General features: G+C 37.1%; 3 protein-coding genes and 1 long non-coding RNA gene across 8 annotated transcripts in view; 3 read left to right on the top strand and 1 right to left on the bottom strand.

Moving 5' to 3' along the window:
* Positions 1-3,960, top strand: part of LOC111320572 (uncharacterized) — a 9,716-nt gene extending 5,756 nt beyond the window's left edge. The window contains exons 4-7 of one of the 3 annotated variants that reach the window (XM_022923227.2): positions 1-43; positions 2,463-2,525; positions 2,604-2,648; positions 3,302-3,960. The exon at positions 1-43 is cut by the window's left edge and continues 44 nt beyond it. In XM_022923227.2, the coding sequence (XP_022778962.1) occupies positions 1-43; positions 2,463-2,525; positions 2,604-2,622 (125 nt within the window). In that variant the 3' untranslated portion in view covers positions 2,623-2,648; positions 3,302-3,960. The remainder of the gene's footprint in view (positions 44-2,462; positions 2,526-2,603; positions 2,649-3,301) is intronic. The other 2 variants (XM_022923230.2, XM_022923228.2) reach the window with 2 other exon arrangements.
* A 1,335-nt stretch (positions 3,961-5,295) lies between these two features.
* Positions 5,296-14,286, bottom strand: LOC148722156 (uncharacterized). Of its 2 annotated transcripts, none has more exons than XR_015992658.1 (3): positions 14,200-14,286; positions 8,671-8,808; positions 5,296-7,807 (listed from the first exon to the last, which is right to left on the bottom strand). It is a non-coding gene; the product is annotated as an uncharacterized LOC148722156 (long non-coding RNA). The 2 variants fall into 2 exon arrangements; XR_015992659.1 differs by lacking the exon at positions 14,200-14,286 and adding an exon at positions 8,951-9,091.
* Positions 5,544-10,513, top strand: LOC111320493 (gamma-glutamyl hydrolase). The gene is made up of 9 exons (XM_022923156.2): positions 5,544-5,703; positions 6,029-6,140; positions 6,645-6,695; positions 7,660-7,744; positions 7,887-8,055; positions 8,569-8,675; positions 9,098-9,191; positions 9,347-9,484; positions 10,016-10,513. Exons 1-9 carry the CDS (start codon positions 5,544-5,546, stop codon positions 10,132-10,134), a joined length of 1,035 nt encoding a protein of 344 aa, XP_022778891.1. The 3' UTR covers positions 10,135-10,513.
* On the top strand, positions 13,833-19,775 carry LOC111320504 (coiled-coil domain-containing protein 166). 2 transcript variants are annotated; one of them, XM_022923165.2, is made up of 7 exons: positions 13,833-14,043; positions 15,138-15,191; positions 16,008-16,062; positions 16,535-16,679; positions 17,450-17,529; positions 18,657-18,833; positions 19,300-19,775. In XM_022923165.2, exons 1-7 carry the CDS (start codon positions 13,925-13,927, stop codon positions 19,546-19,548), a joined length of 879 nt encoding a protein of 292 aa, XP_022778900.1. In that variant the 5' UTR covers positions 13,833-13,924; the 3' UTR covers positions 19,549-19,775. The 2 variants fall into 2 exon arrangements, with proteins under 2 accessions (XP_022778900.1, XP_088592774.1); XM_088736648.1 differs by lacking the exons at positions 13,833-14,043; positions 15,138-15,191 and adding an exon at positions 15,209-15,231.
* The last annotated feature ends 597 nt before the right edge of the window (positions 19,776-20,372 follow it).

The raw sequence follows: 20,372 nt of genomic DNA, 5'->3' as shown, positions 1-20,372 counted from the left end.
TAAGCGATCTCCCAAACAGCTACCAGAACCAAGGATTGAATAGGTAAGCATCTAAATACACTTCCTTCGCTTCAAGCCTTGCTTTTACGTCATAGTTGATCACAGTTGATAATGTGTGATTTGTGACATTGAAAATCATTTTTTTACGGCCTTGAGCACAGGGAGCCCAGACAAGCGACGAGTCTGGTTGTTTATTCGAAATATGAAGGAATGTATGGGAGAATATTGAAGAGTCTTATCATCGTAAACTTATATCATGAAATGTCTTATTTTGAGCTTTAACTCAGACATTTCATGACATAAGTTTACGATAATAAGACTCTTCAATATTCTCCCATACATTCCTTTATATTTCGAATAAACAACCAGACTCGTCGCTTGTCTGGGCTCCCTGTGCTTTTATTACTCCGTAATACACACAAGATACGACACTGAACCTATTAATCTCTTTAAATGGCCTACACAGATAAAATACTTGGTCGAGAGTATTATGGATACAACGAATAATATTAGTTTTATATCTTGAGTTAGCATCGAATCAAAATTTTGCAACGTAAAAACAGGACTTAGGAGTATACGGCATTCTTTATACCCGGATAACTACACACATTATGTGCTTTTTTGTGGGTATTCAGTAACCAATATTTAGTTTGTGCCAAACCTGATGATGAATTAAAATTTGGTTTTGAACCAGTTCTATACACGTCTTTATGCAGAGATTCTTCTTATTAAACTCATCAAGATGATCAAGGCCATGTATCTTGAAAAACTGTAAGCACAGATTGATGGCTCAGGTAAAACAGAGATCTGGAATACCTGAAGCAAAGTTTCAATTTTTTTTTTCTTGTACGTGATCAACTAGATCGTGAGAAGAACAGTACATGATAAAGCTACACTAGTATAAGATGGAAATTATGTTCTAAGCCATGACTTGTTGTCCGCCTTGATAATTGGATTGGCTTGGACTGATTTAAGGCCTCTCTGGGGCCTTAAGTCGCCGTAACTTTGGGCGACTTTGGGCGATTTGAGGCGATTTAAAGCGACTTAATAAGCAAATTGGCAGAAAAAACATTGCGACTTTAGGCGATTTAAGGCGACTAAAGGCGACTTAAAGTGATTTTATTTGACTGAAGTGATGAAATCAAAGTTAGCAACAGTCTCTCCATAAACCTTAAAATATTTACAGAATCTCTTGCAATAAACACAATAGTCATTTTGGTTACTTTTGTATGCTCATCAGTCACAATAGCGACTTAAGGCAACTTAAGGCGACTTAAGACAACTTAAGGTCCCAGAGTAGGTCTCGATTTAGCAGAAAGTAATCAGTCAGAACTTCATCAGCAAAGAGACCAGGTTAAAGAATACTTGCAAAAATACGAACCTCCTAAGTTTTAATACATTCAGCAAGGAGAAGAGAAGTAAAGGTAGATTAGTAAGAAATTGAAGACCAAGATGGCCTTGCGTTCTTGGGCGCGAAGGTCTGCAAGTCAGGTGGTACCGAGGAGGACACAAAGGCAAGATTGAAAGGAAAACAATGGAAACATATTCCAGGCTGAATAACTGAGATCTGGAAGGACAGTTAATTTTCGAGTAGGACTTAAGATCAAAGTCAAATGTCATTCGGTGCTGATGTACGAGTGCGAAACTTGGGCAGTGACTCGTCTATGAGTTTAAGAAGGATATCTAGAACCTATCAGCTAATGTCTGTGAGAAACGAAGAGACCGAGAAGAGGGAACATTGATTCTATAAGTGATCAACTGCCAAGAAGAAGATGGGCTGGGTCACGTATTGCTTTCACTTGGGTATCAGAAACAAGGGAAAGCCATGACGAACAGGCGAGACCTAGCGAAGGAAATACCAAATAGATTGTAGGGGGCAGGGATTATGGCCATCTTTTTCGTTATTTTAGATTATGATTTTTATTACAAGGAAGAAATTTTGAACTGGGTTTGAAAATTTATGTAAAAAAAAAAAAAACATAACAAAAACTTAACCCACAACAGTAGCATTTCCAATGACAAATCTCCTAAAGAATGAAATATCACATGGCATCGAATCCTCCGCATTATCTCCAGCTGAGTTGTTTACGGCTTAATAGTGTTTATAGTTTATTTTGTAACCAAAACAAGATAAAAACTCAAATTAAAACTTCAAAATTTAGTACTCTGTTTCTTTAATGTATGGTGATACAAAGTTGGGAGCAGAAATAATGCACTCAAAAAAAGTTGAAAAGTTGAAAAAAGTTGATTCATGCATGATGAGGCTAATTTCTATTCTTTTATATTCATGTAAAGCAGCCTTTCTGACCTAGATCACATGTTCAAAAACGATAAATTTTCTCTCAAAAGCGAGGCCAGGTAGGCTAATGAGTTGCATGAACTTAAAACAACAATAATCACGCCCGCCACTATGAAAGAGGCCTGTGACAGTTTGAATAGGTTTTCTCTCTCTACCGTTCTAGTTCAAGTCCAATCAGTCCTTTCACACAAAATACCAATACTGGGAGAATAACAGAAAATTTCAGGTAAATTAAACACATCTTTATTCTGTAGAATCATTAATAAACTATATGAACTATACGCTACACATTGTCCGCCCACAGGGAGTCACCGCTAATTTAGGGATACAACTGAACTTATCACTTGAGGTAAGACATTCTGAAAGCATTCTTCAGACGTCGTATTATATACAAAAGTTTAGGGGTGAGGAGCATGTGCTTGTGTGAATGAAAATTCAACATTAAACAAGGTAAAAAGTTTGCGCTAGATACCTCCATTTCTATACTACTTCCAAGATTCTACACTTACTAACCACTTACCAACTTTTATTAAGATTCAATCTTGTCGTGGCTTCTGTTCGCTACTTTTTGACGCCATGAAATATATTAGTTTTGTGAAAAGGCAAACAAAACTACAAATGTGTATTTCCTTTGATAGATCATTGCTAAAAACTGACAGAGCAAATTTTTTTGTATTTTTTTCCCGGAAATAGAACAACCACCTAGATCCTCTTTCGGTGTAGAATGCTACGTGAAAAGAAGGCTTAAGTGTTCGCATGAGAGGGTCACGGGGAAACGTGGCCACTCAACAAAGAGTTGCTGTCTGGCGAAAAAAATGAAAACATGATTGTAATTTTTTAGGGCAGAAAAGCAGGTTTCGTCTAATATCTAACGTTCAGTTGAGCCAGGAATGAGATGTTATTTAAAGATATTAAAAGGAAAATCAGGCTGAGAGAACACTCAAATGAATACATATCCTATGTGAAGCTACTGACTTATCTAGCCTGCTTTGATTCTTTCAGATAAAAGATTTCCTTCTACACGTTATGACATAATGAAGGCTAGTTCCAATCTCAATGTCACATAACTGCGTCAATGTGTGCACTCACTTGGTGATGAGAGTGAGTGCGAGAAAAGAGCCGCACTACAGACGTTATGTGTAAGGAATCTTTTCCACGATATGTCGTTTCTGGATACACAACCCAGAAGTAGGCGGCACACCTTTCGCTGATGAAATAACTAGCTTGGACCTTAACACTTTCTCTGGTACCAGAGTGATATCGTGGCAGCTGGTGGGGAACACTTCGAGCACAAGACAAAAATGTGAATTACCGAGCTATGTTATTTGTATTATTCAATGTCTTTGGTTCCTTTTGTTTAATGTCATGTGTGTCGGGCGCGCGGAGAAGGAGCCCGGAAATTAGATCAAAGAGCTTTATCTTTGTTGATAGTCAATAGCAAAAGATACTATGAAGTAAATTATCTACAGAAATTCCTTAAGAAGGTGTGTTCTAATAGTCTATTTTGAATCTGATCAAGAGTTGCCCTGGTTTTGAATTGATACACTCTCTTGAATTTTATACGTGAACTTTATTAAAACATTGCCGCTATCTAACAAAGCTTTCAGTTATCCAAAGTAAGTAAATTCAAAATATGAAATAAAGAAGGGATTTTGACAACATACGTGAGTATTTAACTGGAACCAGTTTGTCATTGAAGTGTTCCGACACTGAATACCTGTTATACCTGTTATAGTGACAATCGTGTGAGGCGACCTCTTACTACTATTTCCGAAATCTGACCTTAATCCTATTTTCTAATTTGAAAACACATGATATACCTGGCTCCATGAGAAAACCCTTCTTAAAAATCCTCCAAGTACAGTTTTCTACTACAAATGTTTTATATGTCGTTTCATGATCTGAGCCCCGTTTCTCCGAAAAAGCTGGTGCCACCAAATATAAGTCATAACCATGTTGGCTGATTCCGGATGTTTTGGATATTTGGATTTCAGTCAAAACCATCTATTCTCGTTGAATGTAAACACGAGGGGGAAAAAACAGTTTTTCGGGATCGGTAATGAATGCAGTGTATTACATCTAATGAGTTTCTTTTAAAATCAAGGGATAATCTTTCGCTTGGACAAAGAAAAAAATGAAAAAAACCTTCTGACTTGATTCTCAGCACTCTCTGCAACTCCAGAGCCTCGACTCATGATAAAACGATAGAGTTTATGTTCACGAGCATAAACATGTTTTCCACTTAAGGCAGATCTTGGATTAGTAATTCGAGATCTCTCGTTATCTCGCAATGTAACTCGAAATTTTGCTTTATAATTAGAGATCTCATACTATACGTTTAGATCTCAAGTAGTAAGTCGCTATCTCGCGTTATAAGTCGCAACTTACGGAAATAAATCAACCATACAGGACCCTTCTGGGCCACTGTACAATACCGTGCTAGATTGTCGCCCATGCACTGATTTAGCCTGGCTTGATTTTAAAAATCAATGGCCGACAATCTTTTCTGGAGGTTTTATTACCTGTCGTTAGCGGAGCACTACTTTCAGAAATTCTAGTTGGCATCCTATATCTGAGTTACTAGGCCGTCCCCCCTCCCCCCCCCCCCCTACAACCACACTTTTGCCACGAAAGAACTGAGAGCTCTTATCAGATTTCTAGTTGCAATCTTTATCTCCGAATTTGAACTGCAAATTTTATGAACAGCCATAGTGCGAAAGTTATCCTGCGGTTATTAGCTTTAACTGGTCTGTTCTATACCCTGTGAATGTAGCCTTACCAATCTTAGCCATGGGCAATTTAGCCCGGAATAACTTGTAAACTACAGAACTACTGAGCTTCAATGCCACCTAGAGGATTAAACTTTTTATTTTCTTTGGAAAAATGACAATTCCACCTTTTTACCGCGTGATAAAACAATCACATTTGTAAATAATTCCAATCATTAAGCAACCAGTCACTAGGAGCACTTAGAGACCGAAAAAACACCAGACGAACGTGTTTGGCGTGAGCCGTTGTTTTATTGATAGTACGGGTAGGGAAGAAACAAAGAAAGTGTAAGAGAACAATAGATGTCATGGCAAGTGATATTACACCAGGTTTAGATTCCTACTGTGCGACTTTTTAATGTCGACCACATCTCTACACATCGGTCATGCACTATGTTGCCATTGATGCTCTGTTGAATCTAGCTACTCACTGAATTCAATCCAATAACAAGTCTATAGACGGTTCTCGCTTTAGAATGAGTGGCGTCCTTTCTTACCGGACCTCTCTACAGCTGACCTTGAAGTTGGTACTTTTGTTATGTGTTACTATTCCGTTTGCTTTTGCTCTTAACAAATTTCAAGATCACCAATACCTGATACCTAGGAGCGCAGTCAAAACGAATCGTCCAATTATAGGTTGGTAAAAATCTCTTTATGATTCTTTAGCCGTTTACTGATGTGTAAAATCTTTCGTTCGGATCAGTTTTATCTTGTGTATTAGGTTTAAGTTTCTATAGCTTTTGCAACACCGACAATTTATATACAGTTCCATTTAATTCCTTTCTATATCGATAATAGTTGCCTTGATCACACAACACATTAACTTACATCAATGAAAACTTAGCAATCGAGCACGATTCTCAGAGAAGGACTGCAACTGATCAGGCACTTCCAAGAACCACCATCTCCGACCTGCCTTTAATACTAGCGTTAAGCTCCAAAGAAAAATTTCTTTAATCAGGTATTTTGACTCAAGAAACCAATGCCGATCTTACGCAATTTGGTTACCAATACCTTAGCGCTCTTTACGTGAAGACTTTGGAATCTGCGGGGGCTCGAGCTGCCCCAGTTTTGTATCCTTTTCATCTATTAAAGAAATTTCACATTTTTTCTGTGTTTCTTTCAGTTTAAACTACAGAAAACACTATTCAGCTTCAGCTGCTACCTTAATAACCCCTCTAAAATTCACGGAAAATAATACTAAAATGATAAATATATTTCTTTTGGTTGTAAAAGACAATGCACTTGCTTACCTGCAAGCTGATTGCATAGTTTAAAAACCTTGAGGAAAACTGACTGGTAGAATAAGGGTTTGTTTGCTTTCTTTATTTAGATAAAAGAAATTAACGAGGACTCAATAGACCCTTTCTCCTTATTGGCACAGTTTTGTCTTTCATATTTACGATGCAACTGAAATTTCCAGGTACGATTGTACCTGTCAATTGACATTGAGGCACGACAAAAAAAATCCATTGATGCACGCACTGCGAAGGTTCTTGCGAGAGTGTAACATTTACTAGTTCTAATGTCCATATCAGAATCCCATGTCTCGATTTATCTCTTGACTAAATGCACAGTGTCAATTCCAGCACAGAAGAAATAGAAAAGATGTTTCATTCTTTAAATGGGTAAGTAAGCAACAAGGTTGCAGGTGGAGACCACGTAACATCAGTTTTTTTTTTCGAACAGGGATCAACTTGAGATTAAAAACAATTTTTTTCTACGAAAATGAAGGTTCGAACTCTGAATCTTTCCTTGCTGAAAAGTTAGTCAGCTTGCTAATTTATCTGACCTTAATTACAATTGTTAAAAATATTGATCGTCTCTGAAATCAAGATACTACTGACCTACTTTGTGTGGGAAAGATTTAGGTAACGTTTATTCCAGCTGAGTCACTTCGCCTTCAAGTGTAATCACGTCGTCCCCTGTCAGATCGACTAAAATCTAGTCCTTGTTGAGAATTTTTCACCGGTCAAGGTAAGTTGTAATTCAAATCTTAATCTAATGTTATGAACAACAAGAAATGAATGTGCAATGTTTTACAAATCTGCAAGTTTTTCAATATGCTGCAGTGAAAATTACATGACTTCTAATTTGGTCGATCTAACATGGGTACAACGTGACCACACTTGGGGGCCACGTAACTCGGCTCAGTGGTGACAAATGACGTGACTCATTACCATGGTAAGGGGGTGAAGCACAATAAAAATGGAATATGATTTCCAACAAAAATTCTTTGTTCACTTTTGCAGTTCAGACGTTGGCCTTCAAGCAGACAAAACCCTAGCCCTAGCCTGTTTAATGTAACCTCTTAGCTTTTCGAGATAGGAGTGATATGAACCCTTAAGAGCTCTGATGTCCATGGTACCTTTTAATATATAAATATTTAATAAGGTGTCGTATCCAGCTAAAGAAATTTGAAAGGTTTCTTTTTTCCTTTAACAACACTAATGATTACGACTACAACTATCTTTTTTGTCTAAAGGAACAGTATAACTTGCATTTAAGTGTTAAAATAACCTTTTTGAAGGGGAGGGGAGTTTTAGAGGAAACTGACCCTCTGAAACCTACGCTTTGCCTTCGATTTATAAGGTTGATTTTTCCAGGAGGCCATGTCAAGTTAAACATGTCTAGATACACAACAGTCGGAAAGAAGTTCCTCAACCTTGCTGTTAAGGTTTGTTGCTGAAATATTCCTTTGCTGTCCAACTTTTCAAGCAATCGTGTTCTCGGCGAGTTTCTGTATAAGAATTAAACAAAATTCATCAAGGGTGTGGCGAGCGCCTTGTCAAAACTCGTTCTCTTTCTTTTTTTGTCAGGCCTACGATGAAACAGGAGACGTATTTCCTATCTGGGCCGAGTGTTTGGGATTTGAATTAATTTCACTGATAGTCAGTGGAAGGAACTTAAGGTTTGGTCAATATGACCAGTCGTTTCTCAGCCTCACAGATGCAAGAAACATCAGTTTAAAGTTTGTCTTACCTTCAGGTAACTCAATTGAAAAAAATTAAATTCCAAGGGTCAAACAAGCCAGGAAATATTGTTTTGAAATGCAAGCTAGTGCTCCAGTGGCCTGCTCATAAGATAAGTCTATCATCATGAATGGTCTTAATTTAGTACGTTATCTTCAGTATGCAAATTATGAATTTTTAAGGCCGCGTCATATAAAGTGAATTTTGCGCTGCCCTAAATGATCATTCTAGTTCAACATCGAGTAGCTATCTATGTGGATCAAACTGATTTTAAAGCGTTTTCGAAAACATTCTTTGCTTACTATGTTGTTGAATTTTAAATTGTCATAATCGGTAAGGCCATAAGTTCTTCAAATCGTATTCAAACTAGTAAATAAATGGAGTATGTTTCAGAAGAAACTGAGTTGTCGATATAATTGACCGTTAGCCCTTCGTCAGAGCGACCTTTTTCATGGCTTAGTTTTCACGACTGACTTCAAAGTCGGTCAAATACGAACAAAAGAAATTAATCCGATACTTTGTGTTGCAGGTTATAAGTCAACGAAATTGTTAGGGTCTGCCCCTGATAATATCATAAAGTACATGACACAAAATGATGTCAACTACAACAATCACAACAGAGGTTTGATACCTGAGGTTAGCCGATCACCGTACTCGCCTCGTTCTTTTTTCTGTCCAAACACGCACCAGAGACTTCGGTAAACGCTTTTCCAGAATGCCTAATTTTAAAAGTTGAACAATTGCAATGTTCTTTTCATGAGCAATTATTCTAGAATATTGAAACAAAAACAGAAAAAAAAAAAAAAAAGAAAAAGAAAATAGGAATGTTAGAATTCTCGTTGTTCGTTTACGTAACAAAATTACTTCATATAGCAAAAGATAAAATATATTAAACATTCCCTGAAATTTACCGGGCAAAAGCTATCTTCTCATCCTGCCCGACTAGCTTTGTCTCTTTGATTTCTCTCCCATCGTGCACTGTTGATCAGAGTGACGATATGCGATTTCAGAATAACATATTTCTCCTCACACGAACTTGTTATTTTCACAATTCTCAGGTATTCCATAAAGATCAAAATTTAAGGGAGTTTTTTAAGATAGTCTCCACGAGTAATGACAGAAAAGGAAAGCCGTTTATCGCTACTATGGAAGGTAAATCAGCCGTATTATAATTGTTCGAAATCATTTCTTTTACTTGGGCGGCAGTGAAAGAAAGGCCAGATAATCTGAAACAGTAGTAAATCAGATAGGCAGCAATATTACACTAATTAGTTTTGACTAACAACGATCGCTTTCTTCATTTTCAGCCCGTAAATATCCTATTTACATGTTTCAGTGGCATCCGGGGAAGCCTTTGTTTGAGTGGTCAACAGTGAAAGATATCAGACACACACAGGAGGCTATTCTGATAGCACAATATTTCGCAGATTTCTTTGTAAATCAAGGTAAATTCTTATCTATGTACGGACATTATAGTCATACTTTATTAATAAGACAAATCAACAAGTTAGGAAACCTTCAGCTTGAACCGAAGCATGGTTAGTATCTAAAACCGAATTTAAGGTAGGGTGTTTGCTAACCCTCCCTATCTTTTTTCAAATTCTGACTTTGTCATACAGAATGAAGCAATCAAAGAATTACTCATTAGAATTCGATGCTTAAAGTACATGTATTAATTATTAAACAAATTAGCTAATGAAACTGTCATTGATTTCATCATACTTTAATTCAAAGGAATCTCATTAGAAGGCTGCTCGTGGCTAGCTTCTACCCTTTAAACACTTTAATGGTTTATTTTCAATTTCAACTAAAATTAAAAACTAAAGCGTACTTATGATCCACTTTGTTAATCCACTCCCTACTATCCTGATTTTTACCTAATCCCAGTTGATGAACTACAGTTCTGTGGTACAGAACCGTTGCCAATTTCTTTCTAAGCGGTTCATCCAATATCTAAATCATTATTTTGGTTTCAGCTCGTTTAAGTGACCACCAGTTCCCAAGCACAGAGGAGGAGAAAAAAGCATTGATTTACAACTATGCACCAACATACACTGGAGATGTCGTATCAGTGTTGCAAATGTACTTTTGGTGATTATGAACCTCCTGGAAATGACTGAAGTATGCTGATTGTTTTTAAGCCGAAGACCCTTATGCAGTGTGTTGTCGAGTTTGCGGGTATAGATTATGTGGAAAATAGAAGTTGAGAATTTTGGTCCGCTTGGCGCCATGAACTTTCGAACTGCCTCTTTGATAGCCTGATGTAGCCTTCCATTGTAAATTTGAATGTTTGTTAGACTGCAAGGGAACTAAGTTCATACACTGAGCCCAACTATTTAGTTGTACAGCAGCTAGCTTAGCGTCTGTCTCGAACAGCAAATATACAAACATCAGGAAACAATTGAGCAAAGCACAATATCTATTCCATGAAAGCGTATTTAATAATCGTGTTCATTAAAGAGATTCTAAACAAATCCCCGCATTTTGCTTTTAAAGACTTAAATACCTCAACACTCCAGCATTATGACTCGATCCCGTCGAGCGAAACTAGCAAGATCATGTTTCATTGAAAACTCTAACTGATCATCAAAATAAAGGCTAACACTTTCAGCCTGTGATTTAGAAAAAGAAAAGTTTTTTCTTTTTTTTTTTTTTGTGCCAAAAATAACCATAATGTTTGGTTAAAGGTTCTAGTCAGTTTCGTGCAATAACAACTAATTTTTCCTCAGAACATGTCTTTTGTGATGTAGCACCGAAAAAATGTTGCAAACCTCCGTTTTTCAGTATCAATCAACATCTCACCAGATTTCATATAGTAGTACAATTTTGGGATTCGACCTTATTTTCATGTGAGTGTTGGGATGTTTTTCTGAGTTTCAAGTGTATCTCTATACGTATCTAACCTATCTGTTACTCGATCACTTGACTGGTAAATCCAAGAACCAATAGTTTTGAAAATTCGGTGTGGTCCAGATGTGGAAAGATAGACGAGTAGCCAACGAGGAAGCTATCAGCTCTAGTGTTAAGATTTCTAGCGGTCATTTATAACATTGAATGAACGATGAGTTTAATTAAGCTATGCTGGAAATGAATAGAAATAACTAGAGTATTAGTTGTTTTACGTGGAAAAAGGATTTCTGCGTCGGTGGGGGTAACAAGGTAATTGTGTTATATCAAGTAAGTTGAAGTTGTAAATTGGCCACCGTAATGAATTAAAAAGCTGACGTTTCGAGCGTTAGCCCTTCGTCAGAGCGAAAGGCGAAGGGCTAACCTTCGAAACGTCAGCTTTTTAAACTCTTTACAGTGGCTAATTTACAATTTCAACTTAGTTGATATAACCAAATTACATAAAGTGCCTTGCCGACCGTCGTTACGAAATCTTTAGGCAGTTCCCACCGACAGACAATGCACCAGCGCCATGACTATTAAAGGCAGCTTCATCGGCTTCTTTGTTTTTCTTTCTCTCGTTGTCATGTACGGACTCGATCTCTTTTAGGTTGGGCGAGTACTAGTGCTACGCACGTATCCTTTTATTGATTTTCGGCGGTCAAAAACACAGTTGTGGACAGCGGTCGGACCAACACTCAGGGTCTTAAAATAACTGAGGAGAATGTGCTACCTTTCTATAAATGGATAGATATTCTAGTCTTCTCGGATAAGGACGAATAAACCGTAGGCCCTGTCTCCTGAAGGGTTAGAGGTAGGAGACGTTAATTTCCCACGCACGAGATTACTGTGTGGTGGATGTCGTCCCCTGGGGTGGGGTGGGTGAGTGTGAGGGCCGCAGGTTAGAAAACTGTAATAGGTTATTGCGCATCCCTCCTTAAATAAAGTTAAGTTAAGTTAATTTAAGTTAAGTTAAGTTACGTCTGTTGCACTCGGTCCGTAAGTCATGACCTCGAACGAAAAATTTCCCGTCCGGCCCGACCAAACTCAGTCAATAGGTACATTTATTACACGACTCGGGCGGTCAGAGGGCCAATAACTAAAATCAACCGATCAAAATGCTCTATTTCCGGTCCAATATTCTCTAAGTATTGGACCGGGCACTGTCCCGAATGGTCCCGAATGGTCCCGAATGATACCGCACTTGTGTTCCTTTGAACATCAGTCGTATAATAAATTTCTCATTAACCAAGCTTACTCGGGACCGTACTGGAAGAATATCGGCCCTCGGTATTTTTTGTACGGACCTCGCTGCGCTCGGTCCGTACTGTCAAGACCTCTGGCCGATATTGTCACAGTACGGCCCTCACGCTTGGTTAATGAGATATATATCATTTCTGGACAGTTGTAACGTAAATTACACGACAGAAACCGTAGGAATTCAATACTAAAAAGTCGCATCAAGTCCCTTAGTTAAGTATCTCATCTGACCCAAGTATTTTGCTGGAAGAAAGACAGATTAACACGCACCACTGCAGCAAACAAACGAATTGAATTTACTCACAAGTAAAGCACTCTCAAGTTTGCTTGGAAGTCTTTAAATCGCCTAAACCCCCTTTTTTTTATTTTGCATTGACGCTTCTCTTTTTAATTTGCATTAGCCCAGTTTTCTCTATTATCTACTTGCTCAACTTGAACTGAGTTGTTCAGTTTATATAGGATATCATTCCGTAATTGCGCCTCTGGGTCATTCGGATTCTTCTGGTAAGAAAAATTAAAATTCAATTCGTCATTCTAGGTCGGTCCTACTTAGGAAAAACCGGGCCCGAGGTCTTTAGACCTTGGACACAGTTTTTCTAAGTACGGACCTCCCGCCTGACGAATAACATACATATCTGCCGCGCATTTGAGGCGAAGACAGAATCCAATCTAGAATATTCAAAATAATCCTCCGTTCTCATTCGATAATTTAGGTGAAGATCTTTGCTACTCAGATGTGAAATTCCATGATCTTTAAAGTTGACAATGTTCCCAAAACGGAACCTCTATATGCAATAGAGTCACCGTTAATCTGCTTGGAATCTTGGTACCGCTAAGCATGCAGCCTTTACCGCCGGATACGAATAGCCGTTACATCTTTTATTAGTGTAAATGATCACAGATACAGTTGAGGTAATACATCGTTGTGTGCTTTTTAAGTAATCTCGAAACTAACTTTTTTACAATATAAGGAAATAGTGGACCACCGATCATAGGTAGGTACCTCACAGGAACATAATGGAGGACGTCATTCAGTAAGTTAAGGTGAGACGCTCTACAATGAAGTCTTTCAATCGAACGGAGTAGTTCTTAGGTACAACACGGCCCCCACGATACCAAACCGTATTTGACAGAGGACAAATCACTTTGAAATCAAAATCACGCAAAATGTTTTTAGGCAAAAATCTTGATCACTTTAAAAAGTGAAGTTTAGTTACAAAACTCTTCTTGAAATCCCATACATACGCAGCTAAGGCTAGCTTGTGGTCGACTGTAATACACGGGTTTTCGTTACCCATTTTCGATGGAGTCTCCTAAGAACAAAGGCTGAAAGTTTCCAAAGAAACTGTGGTGCCGTGTCGGTGGGGGTAACAAGGTATTTGGTTATATCTGACGAAGGGCTAACGCTCAAAACGTCAGCTTTTTTATTCGTTACGGTGGCCAATTTACAATTTCAACTTAGTTTATATAACCAAATCTCCTAAGAACAGTTGGTTAGTTGGTCCCATCAGGCCCCCGCTTCAGAGCAAGCATTTTAAAAGCTAAATTTTTCTCATGAGTGTTTCTGTTATACACTTTATGACTCAATCTAATGAGGTTACCATCGCAAGCGTTGCGTAACCGCTGAGTAAGCGTAGGCGTCATATCAACGATAACGAGTCCGATCGAGTCCGATAACGACCGATCATTATTGTTTACATCGATCGACGTAATACTTGGTCCCAGTAAAAGAAATAAAGATGCCAGCTAAAAAGAAAGGTAAAAAGAAGGCAAAAGGAAGTAGCAAAGGTGAAAAAGGAGGGGAAGAAGGTGGAGGAAAGCCTGAACCTACGGGAAAAGAGCAGGAACTGAGAAGAGAGTGAGTAAGCTTTCGCACGCAGTCCCAGCGATATAAGCTTAAATTTAAATTTTTAAACTATTTTGTATGGAAAAAGTGTTAAAGTAATGCATAAGGCGTTGTTAACTTAATATTATCTTGTACAGTATTAAGGTGGCTGAAAACAGTTTTTGATACCTTTGTTTCTCTCAGCATTTTCTCTGAAACCCTTGATCTCTCGGTCGCCAAAACTGGCAGCAAGCAAGTTAACAACACAAACTTTGTTTTTTTGATAGTTAAACTGACGTATACATTTGCCATTGCCATGGCGACATGAAGAGATATAAACAGGCAATTAAAATCGGTTTTGTTTCTTAATTTGTAGAAAATCTAGTCATTAGGTTTTCTTTATAATTTGCATGCAGTGAGCTTGTAACAATACAAGTTAACACTGTTTTGCTAACAATTTAACAGAGATCTTTAATTATCCCTTGTTGAAGGTTTACTTGATTTTCTAGAATTTCCTTTGTTTAAAATCAATTTTTTTCAAGACTCCAGTTACTTATTTCCTAAAGTATTTTCATGCCAAATTTCATGAAATTCTGATGAGTGGTTCTCAAGAAATAGCCATATTTCCGAGAAAGCAATTTTCCATTCAATGACAATTTTTTTACTTACTACGCATGTACTGCATTTAACTGGGTTCTTTCAGTAACAACGAAAAAGCTGAGAATTTCTGGGTTCTTTGCACTGTTAACTTTTCTCACAATATCTTTGTAATAAAAGATTAAAGCCTTCAATACACTGCACCAACTGTAGAGAAAAATATAGCACAGATAGTTCGGGTACGTGTTGAGTAAATAAAAATAATGACCACTCTATTGATGGCATGTTTGTTTTTTGCAATCCCTGTGTGCGCGCTGAATTGTATCAGCAAAAGCGCGTGCAAAAACTGTGTTCAGCCACCTTAAGCGTCTATAATGAAATGTAATGAATGCAAGAAGTAGATGATGGATAAAAGGTTGTGCTGCAAATATGCAGTGGTTCTCATGACAAAGCGAAGATATCCATCATCCTGTGATATAATTCAATTTTGTGTAAACTGGGTCAACTAATAATGATTTCTTAATTTATAGACTGGAAGTTTTAACAGAAAAATTATCAAATCTAAAGCGAGAGGTTGAAGAACTGTATCTTTTCAGAGGGCCAAGGTTTTCCTGTTATGATAAGGTAGCTTAATATTTTATTTATGGTTATTCACCACCCATTAACATGATACTGCTGTGCATGAATCTGCATTCAAAATTTGATGCATTACACCAGGATATATTGAGTTTTCATCCGTTTTTGCAATAGAGTCCTTTTGTGTGAAACAGTCAAAAATCATTTTACTTGTGGAATGCACCTTGTTTTATTTGAACTGCAATAATTATACTTTCCTGAAAACTAACAGTTTGTTGCTGTGGAAGGTCAGTGACACTTTCATTCATTTGATAACTAAAATTCAAAAATCTTTCTTTGTAAGAAGATTCACTAAATTGATCTAACACAACTATTTGAAGTTAGCAATGTTACTGGTATTCTTAGAAAAGGAGACTGATATTTTTTGTTGTTTGACTAGTTCTTTTTACTGACTTCAACATGTTAACACTTAAGCCTGTACGATATGAATTCCTAGGCATTACAAGGACTGTTTAGACTGAAGGAAACTATGCCTGAAAGCTGTTGACTCCCATGAATTTAACCCCATCTGCAATTCTAATGTTTAAATCAGAAACAGTTTGCCATACTTGTCTAGAATTTACAAAGGGCTTATAGTAGAATTTTTAGGGGTTTCAGATCTGAAGATAAGGGCCCTTAATAGCTATTCTGTAGCTGATCCATACCATTCTATCTTGGTACTGTGTCTCAATCTTGCCTCTAAATTAGAATGGGTCGAGAACTTGGGAATCGTTCAAGAAACTTAAAAACACTAGAAAAATGAAATTTCTTAACACTTAAAACAGAAGAAAGGAAAATGAATGGCTTCAGGAAGAGGCTCAACAAACTCGACTAGAAAGTGTGAGTACAATTTTTGTGATTCTTAAAAATGATCCTCAGACAAAAGCACATTGTAAACATGTGAAGGTTGTTCAGACATAAGAAAGTTGTTAAGACATAAGGTGTGTCTGAACTTATTGAATACAAGGAAACAGAATTTGTACCAGTAAGTCCTAACATTTTCAGAGATTGAATACTTATTGTTGATGTGGATCATTAATGAGTTCTGTTTTACTGAAACCTACTGGTTTGGTCTCTGTAATTATCAGTGCTTTCAGTAAGATTTGAAATAGGTGGCTACCTCGGTACAACATCCGCCGGAGAGTGACTTGATTGCGACTTAGCGTGGCGACTGCAACTTGAGCGCGGTGAAATATACCCGGCGACTCGCAACAGAATAGCCGCCGAAGCTCCGGCGGGTGCCAGGTCTTATTGAAAGCACTGAATTATATTTCTAACTAACAACTAAAATAAAACTTTTTTAAATGTAAAGCACGAGTACATGTCCTACATGGCTAAAAAGACACAGAAGAGGCAAACAACAATAATATCACTAAGTGACAGCAATCAGCAAGAATTGGAGAACATCAAACAGCAGAGAGAGCAGATGTTAAATGAATATCAGGAGAAGAAACAAGGTACAATATTCTATTGAGAGTCTGCATGCTTCAATGATATAGTGTCAGTGACTGTTTTGATCATCTTAGAAGGAGTCATTATCAGATTGAGTAAACCTGTTTGTAAGTTGAAATTACACCTCCAGAAAGTACCGGTACATACACTGTACATGCTGTATGAAGCTTAATGAAACTGAACACTCAGGTAGCTTTATTGTAGCTATTGTAACATGTACTGGTAGTGTAGGTAAGATAAACCCAGGGCCCAGTTGTATAAAGGGTGGATTATGCTATCCGAGGGATAAATTGCCATGCAGTGGATAATTGATAGAAAAACGTACTGTGCTATCCACTGGACAAATCTCTGTGCAGTGGATAGCACTATCTCATCTTTGAACAACCAAGCCAGATACGCATGATATGTACATGTACGTAATTATGTCCCCCCTTTCAATGACCTAAATAAAGTGTTTTTTGATCAGGCATGAGCTGACAGGGTCTCCATCAATGTACTTATTACACCTTGTTACATAAGTTGCCAGAGATAGTTTTTGAACTAATTTTATGATGCAATTTGTTATTATTATACAAATTTATGTTTTCAGATGATTTCTGATAACTTGAGGCCTATACCCTTTTCTTGTCAATTTTTTGTAACTGGATACCTGATTCTTGATCAGAGTCACACAGGAGTGCCAATGAATGCATGCAGGGGGGAATGTTCCTGGGGAAAATGATTAAGTAGAGAGTGACTTGTAGAGTGACAACTTTGAGCGAGTTTCTTTTCACAGCTTTGAAGCAACTTATGCTTGAGAAAGAGGCTGAGCTTGCCCTGACAAATAACGAGCTGGCTGAATTGGAAGAGTATCAGGTAATAGTCTGTTTGACAGTGTAGATTAAATCACTACAGTCACATGCAGTAACTTAAAACTAATTGCTACTTATGGTTCAGTATCATTATGCATTGAAAAAAATGCTTCAGTATAATTGCTTAGGTGCTTATGGAAATGCGTATTCTCTGATTGGTCCAGGATTGTGTCATTTCTTGCTATAGTCACCTCACACATGGTGATTATAGCAGTGGCACTAAATTTCAAAATAGCTGTTTTGTGTTTTGTCAAGGTTTCCAAAAAAGTGATTAATGCAAAAAAAGAAAATTCAATTGCAAAGAGCAGAAAAGATGCTATTGAGTTTGGCAGAGCACATATTTTTCAAAAGAAAGTATAATTATGAAGTTTTGCTGACTGAATTAAATAAACCTGTTAAAACTTCTTGCTCATCTTGACACGGGTAAACTAAACAATCATAACAAAATATGTGCCATGCTTTTATTATTTTCAAACTCTACAACAGAATCTGAAAGCACCTGAGCAATTATACTAAAAAAAACAGTTTTTTGTCATAACTGTTAAGAGATAAAACAATAGAGTTTACATATTTATGTTTGTGGACATAATTAGGTTTTGGGCCCCATTCTGTCTGATTCACATGCAAGCATTAAAATTACTCAGAGAAAAGCCCAAAATATGTTCACAGTATGAAAATAAACTGTATCGCTATTAGCATCACTTTGGGGGGCATTGAGAAAATAAAAAAAAAGAAATTGACAACAAAACAGTCTCAACAGTGATGCCAGGGTGCGATACATTTTAGTGATATTAATTGGGCTGCTCCCACCCTGCTCTACATTACTTTGTAACACTTTGGGAATGACTGTTTTGGGGCAATGTTAGCAAAGGATTGTGTATTTTCTTGTGAGCAGTTAGATGAACTGTGTCTTAGCTCCAGCTTTGCCATGCATCACTTTTGTTTGATCATATCTTCTCTTGTTGAGGTGATCTCTAGAGCATTTGGTTTTTTTTGTTAGTCCTTTGTTATGCTGTAATGTTTTAAAGAGAAGTCTATATCTTTTTCTTCTGACCAAACTCAAATTCTGCAACACAGAAAAATTATCTCTCTATATCCCAATTGATCAACAAATTTTGTATTTATATGAAGACTCTTCAGCGTGATCAAAAGGTAGAGATTGCACATCTGGAGGAGGAAGTTCACAAGATGAGAGGAAAACACTCAGAAGCAATACAAAAGCTTAAATCACAGTTTTTACGAGAGAAAAGAAACTATCAAAGGGAATCGGATGACAAGATTCAAGAAATGGCTCAACAAGCCTCACAGGTTAGCAAGCCACAACAAATATACCATGATTGCTACTTTATAAGGATTTTTTTTTTCCTTTTTAGACTTTCAGGCTGGTTTTATCTGATGGTGAAATTGGATGTGGTACCAACCGATTTACTCAAAAGTGATCCTTCAAATAACGGAGCACAACTTAAGTAAAAAATTCAGAATTTGAACCTAGGGTTGACTGGTTGTCAACAAAAATGAGTTTGCCATTTTAACTTAAAATGTTATCACTGGAACTTAAATTCTATTGAACAAGCTATGATGCCTTAAATTTACATGCAACCTTAAGCATGCTGTTGCACTCTTTGAAGTCCAAGCTGTAAAGAATGGACAAAAATCTGACTTGATGATAGATTCCGTAAGTCATCAGAATTTGTACATCCAATTGGATTAATTCCAGGACATCACTTTCTGGATCGATCATTTAATATTTTGTCTATTTTTTTATAATGTTTAGGAGGCAAAACAGTGTTTGGATGAGCACACGCACAAGATAAAAGATGAAAACCGGCTGTTGCGTAAAGAACTGTTACAACTGATAAGAAGAACTCGGGCCCTCCATGAACATCGCCAAGAACTTGAAGAACAACATAAAACACTTTTGCATGAAGTGCAATACAGTAGAGACCTGAAGAAACTCAGGGGCTCAAGGCAGAACAGGCTTCATCAAAACTTTGGAATAAGTAAAGAACAGAGTCAACAGTAAAAACGTTTTTGACCAAAAAAAACTGGGACCAATTAGAAAACAAGTTGAGAACATGAAACCTTATTTATTCTCACGATAAAATGTTTTTAAAGTTTGTTTGGAGATGTAGTGACCATTTATGGAAAATGTTCTTGTAGAAACAATAATCTTAGAAAATCATTTAACAAATTTTGCTGAAAATGTTACTTCCTCAATTAAAGAAATACAGATTTTTTTTCTCGTGGTAATCCTAATGGACTTAGGTACTTGTATTGCTTAACAGTCATGAAGAATCATTCAAAGTTTGTAGATTGTAAGAAAGCTTGTTAGATTTGTCAGCAGATAGGTGAAACACTCAATGAGCCTTAGTTGACAAAAAATGATAATTGAACTATGTGGAATGCAATTTGGTCTGAAAATAATTAATTATACATATTATACAAATTATTCAAGCATGATTTCATATAAAACTTGCTTGACACAAAGCAACTTTAACATTTAAATTAAATATGAAGTACAGTCAAAGCTTTAGTTTTTCCTCTTATTCCTGGATATATAATACCATCATTGGTTACCGAATATTGGTAATAGTAATCAAAGTTTAATGTCTTTACATGGAGCATGGTTACCCATATTGCCCCAGCCAGAGGCTCATGTATGAAATGCAAGACAACAACCCACCCATCCCACCCCAGGGGAGGACATCCATCACACAGTAATCTTGTGCGTGGGAAATTAACATCTCCTACCCCTAACCCTGCAGGAGACAGGACCTCCATTTATTTGTCCCCATCCAAGAAGACTAGAATATCTAAACCATTTCTTGATGTTATAGAAAGGCAGCA

This window comes from Stylophora pistillata, chromosome 10, assembly GCF_964205215.1.
Source record: "Stylophora pistillata chromosome 10, jaStyPist1.2, whole genome shotgun sequence".
Classification (NCBI taxonomy): Eukaryota; Metazoa; Cnidaria; class Anthozoa; order Scleractinia; family Pocilloporidae; genus Stylophora; species Stylophora pistillata.
The sequence above is the reverse complement of the archived record's forward strand: the minus strand, read 5'-3'. Positions and strand labels throughout refer to the sequence as shown.